Raw genomic sequence first — 14434 nt, 5'->3', positions numbered from 1 at the left:
CATTCTTTTGATATTCAGTGGTTGTTGTTGTTCATATTTATTTAAATACTTACTCTGTCAAACTGTATAAAAGCAATATCACACTCGTAGCCTTGCGATATGGCTTTGTATCAGCACAGCTGTGATTGCCTCTTGCCTACAGCCAAATTACAGCTGTTCTTATATTGCACGGCTACGAGTGTGATGTTACTCATATTTATATATCCATCCAAAGTGCTGTCCTTTCGCTGTTTTCCATTTTTCAGTTTGATAAAGACCTTTGATTTTGGTTTGTGTATTGATGTGTTCAGGTGTGTCGTTCATCCATGCGCTATCTTGCTCTGATGTTGTCAAGGCCTGTGCTCAGACTTAAAGAGATCAACCCTCTGCTCTTCAACTTTGTGGAGGAGCTGGTGGAGATCAGAGTGAGTATCCACAAAACTGGTAAAATATCCACACCTCCCCATCACCACCTTAAAATAGTGATTTTTGACCTGTTCAAGTTCTGAGGTTTTGACTTTCTTGTTTATAACCAACAATTCAATCACGCAACTATGTCATAATTTTGACAGTGCATTAAAGTGATATTCAGTAAATTATTCCAAAATTATAACTTTTTTAAATTGTGACACCATATATGAGCAGTACATTTGCTGAACATAAACAGCATTCAATAAAAAGCAATCTAAAGTAATTTTCTGATAATTCTTGCACTGCAGAAATTACGTCAGGATATCTTGCTAATGAAGCCATATTTCATCACCTGCAAGGAGGCCATGGAGGCCCGACTCCTGCTGCACGTAAGTGATTCGGATGCAATCCCATTTAGGCCCTGTCCCAAATAGCGCACCTACACCCTTTCAGTTGTCTTCTGAGTTTAAACTTTAGTGGCATAAGGGTGTATAAATTGGGCAGAAGTCTGCTGTGGAGGCTGCATCATTGCAAATTTGCCAAAAATGTACATCGGGGACACAAAGTGACTACATAGGGAACACCCTACAGCCCTCACGGACATGCACACACAACAGTTTTTCATTTGGGACAGGGCAACAGTCAAACAATGAAACTCAAAACTGTCCTGTTACTATAGTTAACATTACAACAACAGCATATCTTGGTTCTGTGAAACATAGTAAAACCAATGTTACTCACATATGGAGCAGAAACAACCCAACCTCTGCATCTGTTTTCGGGCCTACCTGCTTATTTCCCTTTCGAAAGGGAACTCACACTGCATCTAACACGCTTTGGGGGAACGCCTCCGCGGGAACCGGTGTCTGAAACGCTATCAAATCACAACAATCGTATTGGCCGGCGACAGCCTATGACATCACTACTAGTGCGACCCGAGCTCACATAAGGGGCGCCTAGAGAACGAGTCATCCTCTTTTCATCTTCAGGGACTGTTTTGTTTGAAACGCTGTTCAAGGTAAGAATGGCTTTTTTAACCCTCTGGGGTCTAAGGATTTTTGGGGCCCTGGAGAAGTTTTGACATGCCCTGATATTTGTGCTTTTTTCAGTTGTTCATAAACATATTAATGGAAAAGGTGTCATTACGCTGTATTTAACACGAACTAGGCTACCATAATATGTGAGGAACATGTATGTACATGTTTGTATTTTTGAAGGAATAATGTTTATGCGTGGTTATTGAAAAAACAAAAAACTTAAGTCACTGAAATAAGGCCACAAAATAAATACAAAATATGTGTTTACAAGACTTCTGGGTATTGGAGGTTGTAGACTAGAATTTTTGCTTCAAAATGATGTGAAAAAATTATCCTGCCTACTCGTTCATATAAAACAATATATTGATTTAAATTTTGTAAGACACTTTTTGTCAAGAAACACAGTATGCATGGAGGTGTGAATCTTCATGAATAATGCTGTGATTCACACCTGAGAAGACAAAGACCCGCATAATGACCTGCATAATGACCCGCACAATGAGCCCTTTCAGTCAGGTAGGCTATGTGAAAAAACCCTCTGTGATCATGCTGATAACAGTATTAATGTTAATATAATGTCCACTCTTGACACAAAAAAAAAAAAAAAATTTGTGCTCTCATGCTGTTACATACAGAGGAGGTCGGAGACACAGGTAAGGTTTACACTGTTTTATTGAGACAACCAGAGCAGTGAGCAGGTGAGTGAAGCCAGATAAAGTTCGTGATGATCGATGACAGAGATACTGATACTTGTTTTCTTCTAGGAGTCGTGGGTGGCGGATGGTCCTTGGAGCTGAAGACACACAGAGACACTCACGGAAGACAGGAGAACACGGTGGATCTAGGAAGCACACTGGAGACAGGTAAGTAGTTGATCGAGGAGTCCGTAAGGTAAGCATTAGGGTAAGTATGCGTTAATGAGACCGGACAATGACTGTGTGGCTGTGAGTGTCTCTTATAGTGCTGCTGATAGGGGTGGTGATGAATGTCAGGTGTGCGTGATCAGAACTCTGGTGAAGGAATGCGTCGTGATTGGGTGAGTGAAGAGCCTGGCGTGTCTGTGACATTACCCCCGCCCCCCCGGTCTGCTCCTGAGGACCGTGGACCCCGACGACGTGGTGGCTGACCTCTGCCTCGTGGAGCTGGTCTGTTGGGATGTCTGGCATGGAAGTCTTCCAGAAGGCTAGGATCGAAAATGTCAACTCTAGGAACCCATGATCTTTCCTCGGGGCCGTATCCTTCCCAATCGACTAGATACTCCAGGTGACCACCACGGCGCCGGGAGTCCAAGATTTCTGGTTTCACCAGATACGCTGCTCCATCCTCCACGACGATTGGAAGGGGGGGTTCTTCGGCATCGCCAGGCTCTGTGGAGGGAAGAACAGAAGGGTGGTGAGGTTTCAACAGGGAGACATGGAACGTGGGGTGAATTCTGAATTCAGGTGGGAGTTGCAACTGGTATGTGACCGGATTGACTTGGCGGATGATGGTGTAGGGGCCAATGAATCTGGGACTCAGCTTTCTGCAAGGTAGACGCATCCGAATATCTCTAGTGGATAACGAGACCTTATCTCTAGGTTGATATACTGGTGCTTGAGAACGGCGAAGATCCGCTGTTAATCTCCGTCTCCTGAGGACCCGTTAAAGTTGAAGATGAGCTGAGTCCCACACCCTCTTGCTCTCCCGGAACCAGAAATCCACTGCCGGGACGTCTGATGGTTCCCCATCCCAGGGGAACAGTGGGGGCTGATAGCCGAGTACACACTGGAAAGGGGTGAGACCAGTGGTGGGCTGACGGAGGGAATTCTGGGCGTACTCTGCCCAGCCCAGGAACTGGCTCCAGGAGTCCTGGTGGCCATGACAGAAGGTATGCAGGAAATGGTCAATCTCCTGTATCTTCCTATCTGTCTGCCTGTTCGTCTGGGGATGGTATCCAGATGAGAGGCTGATGGTCACATCTAGGAGTTTGAAGAAGGATTTCCAGACATGGGATGTGAATTGAGGTCCTCTGTCAGATACAATATCCTCAGGCAATCCAAAGTATCTGAAAACATGATTGAAGATAAGCTCTGCTGTGACCATAGCTGTTGGGAGTCCTGGGAGAGGAATCAATCGACATGACTTGGAGAACCTGTCAACCACAACCATCACGCAAGTGTGTCCATTGAAGTCCGGGAGATCTGTGATGAAGTTCACTCCTAGATGTGACCACGGGCGAGTTGGAACGGGCAGAGGTTGTAGTTTCCCGGAAGGAAGATGACGAGGGCTCTTGGATATGGCACATTCCCTGCACCCCCTTACATACCTCCTGACATCCGCTGCCATGTTGGGCCACCAGAAGCGTTGTTTTAACAACGAGAGAGTTTCATTGACCCCTGGGTGGCCAGTGCCCAGCGACGAATGAGAGGAGTGAATGATGGTAATGCGTTGTGTCCGTGGGATGTACAGCAAACCTTGGGGACAATCCGGCGGGGTGTTGGTGGAGGTATTGGACTCGGGCAGTGTCTCCTCTGACCAGGTTATGGGACTGTCAATGAGATTCTCTGGAAGAATGGACTCTGGATCTTCAGAACTTTCTTCGGGACTGTAGATACGTGATAGAGCGTCAGCTTTGACATTCTTGGAACCGGGACGATAGGAAATGGTAAAGTTAAATCGAGTAAAGAACAGCGCCCATCTTGCTTGACATGGGTTCAATCTCTTTGCATCACGCAGGTACTCCAAATTCTTATGGTCTGTTAGTACCAGAAAGGGGTGACGGGCTCCTTCGAGCCAATGCCTCCACTCCTCCAAGGCAAGCTTGATGGCAAGGAGCTCTCGGTTGCCGATGTCATAGTTTACCTCCGCCGGGTTGAGTTTGCGGGAGAAGAAGGCACATGGATGGAGTCTACTTGGTTTCCCCTGCTGCTGAGATAAGACCGCTCCCACTCCTGTGGTGGATGCATCGACCTCGACCACGAAGGGAAGCTCTGGATCTGGATGAACAAGGAAGGGAGCGGTTGTGAAGGTGGTCTTGAGGTCCTCGAAAGCTTGCTTTGCTGCCGGATCCAGGACAGAGATGTGGCCTGCCACGGAGTAGGTTGGTAAGTGGAGAAGTGATGGTACTCTGTAGCCCTTGATGAACCTTCGATAGAAATTGGCGAATCCTAGGAATCTTTACAGTTCTTTCATAGTCGCAGGAAGGGGCCAATCCTTAATTGCAGAAACCTTCCTCTCGTCCATGTGGATGCCACTGTGATCGATGTAATATCCCAAGAACTGCACTGAGGGCTGATGGAACGTATACTTCTCTGCTTTCAGGAACAGGTTGTAGTCCCTCAGGCATTGAAGGACCTCCGCAACGTGCTGGCGATGTTCGGCCAGGCTCCGGGAGTAGATAAGTATATCATCAATGTAGACGATCACGAACTTGTGCAGGAACTCCTGGAGCACCTCGTGCATGAAATCCTGAAATTGGAGGGGGCGTTGACGAGTCCATACGGCATGACGCAGTACTCATAGTGTCCAGTAGGGGTCACAAAAGCCGTCTTCAATTCGTCCCCCTCACGTATTCAGATGAGGTTGTATGCGCATAGATCTTTCCTCTGGGCACTGGCTCACCGGGGATGAGATCAATGGCACAGTCCCATGGCCGATGGGGAGGCAGCTTGGAGGCCTTCTTCGGACAGAAGACGTCACTGAAGTGGGAGTAACAGTCAGGAATATCTGTGGAGCGTTTTTCTAATGGACTTTCAATAGACGTGACACAGACTTGGATCTTCTTAGAGCTAGGATAACCTGGAGCAGAACTTGGATCAGGGCTTGGAACTGGACTTGGAACTGGTCTTGGAACAGGAACTTCAGGAAAACATCCAGGAAAACAATGGTTACCCCACTTCAGGACATCTCCTGTCCGCCAGGAGATGATCGGATCATGCTGCTCCAACCATGGGCGCCCCAGAATCATGTCAGATGTTGAATCCTCCAGAACCAGCAGATGGATCTCTTCCTGATGCAGAACACCGATCTGTAGTTTCAGGGGTCCCACCATGTAACGCACTTGACGAAGAGGACGACCCGTTACTGAGTGGACCTGGTAGACTTTCGGCGAACTGATGGTCTTGAGATTGAGCTGGTGACAGAGGGCTCCGGAGATGAAGTTTCCAGCTGACCCAGAGTCGATGAAGACGTTAACTGGAATACAAACATTGGCAGCAGTAAGGTTGGCAACAATAGTGAGTGGATTTTGATGATTCAACGAAGGCAGAATGACACTCACCATAGCTCGCACTGGACGAGTGGGGCATTCAGCTCTGAAATGCCCAGGATGACCACAATATAAGCATAGACCCTGAGTCAGCCTCCTCTGTTGCTCAGCTGGTGAAAGACGTGATCTGTCGATCTGCATTTCTTTGCTGGCTGGTTCTGGGGAGCTGACAGATTCGGGCTGGTGGAGGAAGGATGGAAAGAGTTGCTGGTTTTGGTGCTCTTCAATGCACAGCTGCATACGAGTGGTGAATCTTATAGAAAGTTGGATGAACTTCTCGAGCCCGATGGTATCCTCGTATGCAGCGAGATGCAACCGCACACGTGGATCCAAACCTTGACAATACCTGGAGATGAGGGCTGGTTCGTTCCAACCACTCGCTGCTGCTAGGGTTCTGAACTGTAAAGCATAATCAGAGACAGATAATGAATCTTGTTTTAAATCACATAGTCTCTCACCAATGGACGAGTCCCATGCTGGCTTCCCAAAGACTTCCTTGAAGTGACTAATAAAACTTGAGAGTGATTGCACGATGGGACTATTCTGAGTCCAAAGTGGTTCTGCCCAGCGGAGTGCTTTACTGTCTAGTTGCTGAATTATGACAGCGACTTTCGCTTTATCGTCAGGATATATGTGCGGTTGCATCTCCAAAACCAGCAAACATTGCAGGATGAATCCGTTGCGCTGAGCCAGAGAAGGGCGCTGGTTTGGTCATGGGACTGGTGAACACAGACGGCGAAGAAGTGGCAGCGTGGAATGCGGAAATGCTCGCTGGTGGTGCTGGCGTGGATAAACTGGTGAGAGTGCGGCGAAGTGCTGTTACCAGGTCTTGAAATGGATCTGAAGTGCTCATCGTGGTTGCTCAGCGGTGTGGGTCTGGTCTTCTGTTACATACAGAGGAGGTCGGAGACACAGGTAAGGTTTACGATGTTTTATTGAGACAACCAGAGCAGTGAGCAGGTGAGTGAAGCCAGATAAAGTTCGTGATGATCGATGACAGAGATACTGATACTTGGTTTCTTCTAGGAGTCGTGGGTGGCGGATGGTCCTTGGAGCTGAAGACACACAGAGACACTGACGGAAGACAGGAGAACACGGAGGATCTAGGAAGCACACTGGAGACAGGTAAGTAGTTGATCGAGGAGTCCGTAAGGTAAGCATTAGGGTAAGTATGCGTTAACGAGACCAGAAAATGACTGTGTGGCTGTGAGTGTCTCTTATAGTGCTGCTGATAGGGGTGGTGATGAATGTCAGGTGTGCGTGATCAGAACTCTGGTGAAGTAGTGCGTCGTAATTGGGTGAGTGAAGAGCCTGGCGTGTCTGTGACACATGCATGCACATCATGTGAAGAAAATTTTGTATAGGCCTATTATATTATAAATTACAGTAATAGTCAAAAGATTGGACGCATTACTATTATAATGTTTTTAAAAGAAGTCTCATGCTCATCATGCTGTATATCAGAAATACAGAAAAAACAGCAATACTGTGAAATATTATTACAATTTAAAATAATGGTTTTCTATTTTAATGTACTTTAAAATATAATGTATTTCTGTGATGCAAAGCGTCTGAACATTCATGTTACCTCTATGGCATTTCATATAGGCTATTATATTTGTTATATTATATAGCCTAAATGTTAATGTCGAGTTAATAAACTATACATTATTAAAAAAAATCTAAGACTCAAGCTTCACATTTTGACCTCTGTTTTACTCTTAAAATCTTATAGTGACCGTAATTTGTTAATATGTGTCAGGAGTTATGAATATGAAAAACGGAGTCGTTACCTTTGACAAAACAACATCCATCAGGGCTTTTAGCTTAAAAGCATGCACATTTGGAGAAATATTGATGGATTCTCTGTTTATGTCAATTTTCTATACAGAGGAGTAATATTTATTCAATATTTATTGTCATCACTATGAGCGCTGGATACTGTTTTCATTTCATACTTGCAGCCGGAGGGCGCTCTGTGCACATTTAGTCCACAAATGACTCTGGTGAAGAACAGGCATACCGTGTGACATTCCAGGAACTAACAGAGGCTTCCAGAGATCGCTATAACCATGGCTATAACATGCAGATAGACACTTTTGAAGATAATAAATACACAATTTCAACGATGTATACACGTATTGCCTCAGAATTTGCGTCTGAATAGAGCGTGCGCTCCGTGTGCGTGGCCGAATTAGTGGATAATGAGCTGACTCGCAAACAACTTCTCAATCTCTCTCTTTTCATACAGATTACATGAACAGAGAATATTTGTTTTCAAATTGACTTACACGATTTAAAACCTGACATTTCAATGTTTCTTTAGACAAGTCTCATTTTTTTAAAATTAGTATTCACTAAGTTACAGTTCATTTTCTGAGGACTATCAAAATGGACTTTGTTCAGAGGGAGACGAAAGATCACGCATCATGTTAGTTTTCTTTATTTTGCAAAAAGCACAACATTTTGTTTTTACTCTGAGTGTACACAAATAAAAGAAGATATTTCACAGATTAAAATGGAGTATAACTCTTAATTGTATGTGCAAAAGTGAAGGAGTATTTTGAGTCTCTTTCATACTGATAAGAAAAAGAGCAAGGTGGTATCGCAGGCGAGACCGCCGACTCGAGGGAGTTAAGCAGACGTTTCAAGCGGTGTGTACAGCCGTGTCATAGATATTTGATACTTGATGACATATGACTTGTGCGTTCTATTGTTAGAGCATGCATGTTCAGTGCTTGAGAGTTTTTTTTACATCCACTCTTGTTTGTCTCTCTTCTTGAGGGAAGAGGGACAATCTTTTGTGCTCAATGCGCACAGAAGAAATTTGCTGAAGTGTTTGTTGGTGTTTATTTCATATGTATTGTTTGTTTGGGTGAGGAGCGTGCACGTTCAGTTTTTGAGAAAGCTGTTTGCTCACACTGTGAGTGTTTCCCGTGGCAACCCCAGTCGCGTGTTATTTTATCTGCCCATTTTTGTCCCGCATCCGTCAACATCAGCATGTAATTTATGCAGATGTCGAGGGGTTGCGTGAGCTTAGACACATGTCGATGCCCCCATCAGACGAGATGCTTTCGAGCTATCGCGTGGCTGGAGAGGCATCAACGTTGAAAGCTCTGGTCCTGCTTGTATATGGCAGGACATACGTGGCAGCAGATCATGCTCTGTGCTCATAGGCGCTTTTACATCAGGCATGAGGCTGGACCGATGATGTGTTTCTTCCATCATTTGGAACGCTTCTGTGGTCCGGCACAAAGCTTGTTAGTGAGCGCATCCTTTCAGACTTCAGAGTATGGCAGGCCACTTTTACATTTAGGCCTCTGCTCTTCAAGGTCTCAGGTTGAACTTTTAGGTTACCTCTCCTTTCGTGAGAGCCGTTATAAATTCAGTGACCTCAAGAAAGGAATAAAAGGGTGTGTTTATTCTTATTATGTGTTAGATTACGATGTGTATATATATATATATATATATATATATATATATATATATGTATATTTTATGTACTGGGGCATTTAACTGGGGCCCTGGAGCTCCCATTATTGGGGAAGGTTATCGTGACACCCTTACTATGTGTCTCCTCTCTTTGTGAGGCTTTTATATAGTGGGTAACATTTAGAACGAAATATCACCTGTAGTGAATGGCATGGCCTCCTCTCGATCTGAGAGTCAGTTTTCTAGGCCGCCGCCCATCTGAGCTCCAGATAGTTGATATGTCAGGTGCTCAGGCCTTCAGGGCTAACCTGATAATCCTTCTGGTTGAGTTGGCTTCCTCCCGTTGAAGAGAGTCCTTTTGCTGAAGCCACCGCTCTGCTGAGCTCCAGGTAATATCATGATTTGAGGTGTATGGCCTTCGTTAGGCCCCCTTGATACCTTCCCTAGGTCAAGTGAAGTGGTTTCCTCTCGCTGAGAGAGTAAAAGGCGATATGCTGAAGCCTCCGCCCCCCCCAAGCTCCAGATAGATCATGACTGTAGGTGTCGGCCCTCTCTGGGCCACCTTGACATTACCCTGTGGTGAGTGAGCTGGCTTCCTCTCGTTTGAGAGTCTCTATTCTAAGCTACCGCTCCATTGAGCTCCAGGTGATGAGTTTAACTGTGTGAGCCAGCCTCCTTTCTTTAGAGTTGTTAGGCTGAAGTCTCCGCTCCATTGAGCTCCAAGAAGGTCATGAGTGCGTGTGTGTCGGCCCTTCTTTTTGGGCCGCCCCTATATCCGGCCTAGGCTAGTACTTTAGGAGTGTCTTTTAAACAGAGATGCTATAGCTTTTCTGCCTCCTAGCATGCCGTAGCTTGGAGTAGGCTACTCCTAGGAGAGCCTCTCCAGCTTAGAAGTGGCAGCTAGTGATCCTAGTACGCCTCCTCTCATTGTGAGAGTCATCCCCGGCCGGGGCCTGCCTTCTGCATTAGGCGATTAATGTGAGTAGCAGGCTTTACGCCCTCCTTAATTTGCCTAAGTTGAGCTGAGACTGATATTAGAGTAAAAGTGATATGCTGAGCTTCAGTTCCCTAGTGGTGTTAGGCACAGACAGATAGCCAGGTGTTGTCCAGTGGTTATCCTTGAGTGTTGTTAGACTTCCTCTCATTTAGAGAGTGAAAAGCACTATGCTGAAGTCTCCGCTCTCTAGAGCTTTGGTAGTAGCTTTATCTGGCTCGAGCTTAGAGCAATCTCTCCGCCAAAAGCTCCTTGATTAAGTCGCGGGGTCGAGTGTTTCAGGCCACTCCTGTGGAATTTCTTCCTGTTGAGGCCTCCATTCCTCCAGAGCTGAGCTCAGATGGTCGTTCTCGTCTTGGAGCAAGAGTTTTTGCTCAGGCTTTCACCCTTGAGCCCTTTCTTGGGTTTAGCTCACTTTGCTCCCAGTGCTCTGTGCCCCATATGTGCCCATCACCAATGATGCTCAGGTTGAGCGTATCGAGTGCTCACTCCTTTCAGGGTGAGTTGAGCACGCTCCCTTAAAGCTTGAGCATTAGCCCTGGGCCTGTGGCCGTGTTAAGCTAGAGTAATAGGCCCTATCTGAGGCCTCCTCGTAAGCCCGGTCGCATAGCTTTGCACTCCCCTTGTTTTAAGGGTAGAAAGCGATATACTAAAGTACATGGCTTGTGATGGCAGTGCAAATGAGTATTCCAGGCCTACAATACCTCTAGTGGCTGTTTCTGCTGGAGTTAGATTTGCTACCAAGTAGTTGGCCCTCCTGGGGTCTCCTTGAGAGCAATCCTCCGGGTTGAGCTAGGTTCTTGAGTGTCCTAGTTCCCTAGAGTTGAGCAGACGGTTATCATGTAGCTCAGTCTCCAGTGGAGCCTCCCTGATACTAGCCCTAGAATTCTAGATCTGCTAGCAAGTAGTTGGCCCTCGAACGGGCCACCTTGAAGGTGATCCTCTGGGTCGAGTAGGTCCTTAGCACTTCCAGCTAAGTTAGTATCCTGACTCCTTAGAGTTATATCAGAGTGAAGGCTCTTCAGGAGTCAAGGTCAGGTCAAGTCTAGTTGGTACTATTCTTGCATTGAGGGTCCTTCTTTAGAGTACAGCACTCCAGAGTTTTGGTTGGAAGGTCGAAAGTCTCTCGTGAGACCTCTCTGGTAGATCAGTATTTTAGGCTGTAGGTACTACCTGCTCTTGTGTGGGTCGTCATATAGAAGACCTCGCCCCCTGAGTTGGTCTTAAAGGTTGAAGAGATTCTTTTAGTAAGAAATCCCTTGGTAGATCAGCTCCTGTTGGAGCTGGAGGTATGCCTCTCATTAGAGACCCTATGTAGAGTACTCAGTCTCCAGAGTGCCTTGTTTAAGAAGCGCTCTGTAGATCCTAGGTTGAGCAGAGTAACTCCCCTCGATTACAAGGGTTCAAAAGCGCTATGGTGAGTCCTGCTCCCCAGGATGCCCGTCTCTACGATCCGGTCTGAGTTGGTTACTGCCAGTTTGCAGTCCCTCTTTCTGGATGACTCCTCTGGAGGCAAGTGCTTTAGAGACTCTGTTAGGTAACAGACAGGTTGCTGGCCAGACTAGATTACTACTAAAGTAGGACCAGGTCGGTCTCCCTGGTGGCATTAGGGGTAGACTATGCTCCTCTGAGAAGTGACTGGCTGGGGCTCCATACGGCTCCCTGGCCACATTCCCTTAAAAGCACCCCTACTGTTTAAAGCTGTTGATTCCAAGCCTTTGAGTGGCTTTGTTAGGCCTCTAGATATTTCTGGAGGCCTCTTTGAGGCTTATAGCTTGGGTGTTGGCCGTAGGGAATGCTGTCACTGACAGCCTATTCGACCCGTAAGAGGAGTGTTTTTTGGCATTTCAGTTGAAATTATCTGATTTTTGTCACAGACATTCTTTGGCATGCAGTCCCCTCAGCATGGCAGCATGGGTATTTTGTTCCCCATAGCGTATTAGACGCAGTGCGAGTTCCTTTTCGAAAGGGAAAGTTGCAGGTCACGCATGGAACCATGGTTCCCTGAGAACAGGGAACAAGACACTGCGTCTCCTAGCCATGCCAGTCCCCAGTCACTTCAGATGATAAATGGATGACTCGTTCTCTAGGCGCCACTTATGTGCGTTCGGGTCGCAGTAGTAGTGATGTCATAGGCTGTCACTGGCCAATACGATTGTCTTGATTTGATAGCATTTCAGACACCGGTTTCCGCGGAGGCGTTCCCCCATCATGTGTATACACCCCCTACTGCTGATTGGCTACAAGTGTTTTGTGCTGCTCAGTCTGATCCACTTTCAACAGTATTTCTCAGATTTCGCCAGGGCTTGACATTACCAAGTCTGGTCCAAACACACAGCTACTGTAAGAGATACTGTAGCTCAAATTGCTCAAATTGCCATGCTGCAAAAACACCATGGGATTAAAACTGTCAGGATTACATATTGTTCATTGTGTTTTGGTTTGGTTCTGTTCTGTTTCTGTTTCCCTGCCATGTGTGTCTTGACCTAGTTTTCCGATGTGTGCCAGTCTGTTCCCTAGTCACTGATTTCATTCACCTGTTGTCTAATTAGTATATTCATTATCTCCCTGTAATTTAAGACCTGAGTTCTCATTAGTTATTTGTTTGTTGTTGTTGTCTCAAATTAGGGAAATATGAATAATTAATAATAAATTAATTATAACTCATTACAATTAATAATAAATATTTGGATCAGCTAATAGAATTAAATTGATGTAGCTTAATCAATATAACAATCAATTAATCTGTTCATCCAGTAAACACCCAGTATTGATCGTCTTTCAACCCTCAGAAAGGATATTTTTGTGGCCACAGAAAAATAACTCTTTCTTAGCATGTAGCTGTGATCGCAATCATTGAATTGATGTTGATTTACGAGCAGGGAACAGAATCAAAATGTGTGAAATGTACACGAGTTTTATTGAACTCAATCACGAACACATAACTAATCTAATCAAGCGCATACACACAAATCACACATACGTGGAAAATGGAAAAGTGAAAGTGAATGAAACTGGAACAGAAACAGGGAATGAAACCATCTTAACCATCTGAAAGGTCCATCAGTTTCTTTCTTTAACATGCCTTTGTTAACAAAGGGGTTAACAACTTATACTAAATCGCTGTTTAGTTAGTTAATTGTATAATACTTGCATTGCCTTAGCCGTGGAACGAGCGATATGCAGTTTCAGGAGAAAGTCTTGATGTTTCGGTCCGATGGTGCTGAAGTTGCGATCGATTTTTTTCCCCGTTGAATGAAGAAATGATGCTGAACTTGGGGTGTTAGTTTGACTCTGTGGTCAGACCGGGTGTTTCCGGTCCCACGCGAACAGCAACCAGAAGAAGGAAGAGAGAGGGAGGTCACTCTGACAGTGCCCTTTAACTCCTGAGGGAGGTCACTCCTCTCGAGTTTGGCTTGACCAATGAGAAAGGTGCAATTTTCCAGCGGGAAAAATTCCTTTGTTTGTAAGCTGGCTCATTCGCATGATAGGAGCAAGCTGTCAGTTTGTGTCCCTTTATGCTCTGATTAATATAACAAGTATACAATGCATGCTATAAGAAGATTATATACACCAATATGCAGGGTGTCACACAAGGATTAATTAGATAGGAAGCATGATAAGGTTACATTATCTAGTGGTTCTATCAGAAAGCATGCATAAAATGGTATACAGTACAAAAGATACTATACAAGACAGTAATAATCATACACACAATGTCCTGGGGATATGCATGTTCATTTATAGAACAGTTTGTCTATAAATTAATGAAGAAAAGTCTGTTCTGTGGGCTTTATTTGTCTTTCCTATGGTCTTTGCTTTTCCATGTGATATCTTGCATTTTCTATGTGGATCAATAAAGACTGTTTTGTTTTCTTTACTCCTTCATCATGCGGTCTTTGCAAGCACGCAATGTTACCAAATAACGGACCCTCGTTCTGGATAAGTATGGACTTACTGGCAGTCTGGCTGATCTGCCTGGAGCAGGGGCAGCAATCTCTTGAGATTTTAAAATCTGGCATGCTTTCCGGACTGCTCTCTGTGCGTATTTCACCAGCCTCAATGCTGAAATTAAAGCACGCCTGCCCGGTGTGGGTCCTCGGGAGAATATCACCAAATACGTGGAGTGAATGGTAGTAAATAATGGATCTCAATTCACCAGCTGCCCTGCTGAGAAGGACTTTACCAGCACCGCTCCACATCCAGAGCCCAGCCAGCCAACTCTCACAAGCTGCACTGAGATAATTAGAACCAAGACTGAGCAAATCATCGCCCTGGAGCCCAAGCTACACAGAAGTTCTGACCAGGTGTGTGAGCCGGCTAGATTGTCCGTCC

At 45.4% G+C, this 14434-nt stretch overlaps 1 protein-coding gene across 2 annotated transcripts in view; it reads left to right on the top strand.

Moving 5' to 3' along the window:
- Positions 1–14434, top strand: part of def8 (differentially expressed in FDCP 8 homolog) — a 168529-nt gene that overhangs the window by 142280 nt on the left and 11815 nt on the right. For both annotated transcript variants that reach the window (XM_051871420.1, XM_051871421.1), the window contains 2 exons: positions 291–404; positions 699–779. In XM_051871420.1, coding sequence (XP_051727380.1) covers positions 291–404; positions 699–779 — 195 coding nt within the window. The remainder of the gene's footprint in view (positions 1–290; positions 405–698; positions 780–14434) is intronic.

The sequence above is a fragment of the Ctenopharyngodon idella genome, chromosome 18 (genome assembly GCF_019924925.1).
Source record: "Ctenopharyngodon idella isolate HZGC_01 chromosome 18, HZGC01, whole genome shotgun sequence".
Taxonomy (NCBI): Eukaryota; Metazoa; Chordata; class Actinopteri; order Cypriniformes; family Xenocyprididae; genus Ctenopharyngodon; species Ctenopharyngodon idella.
The sequence above is the reverse complement of the archived record's forward strand: the minus strand, read 5'-3'. Positions and strand labels throughout refer to the sequence as shown.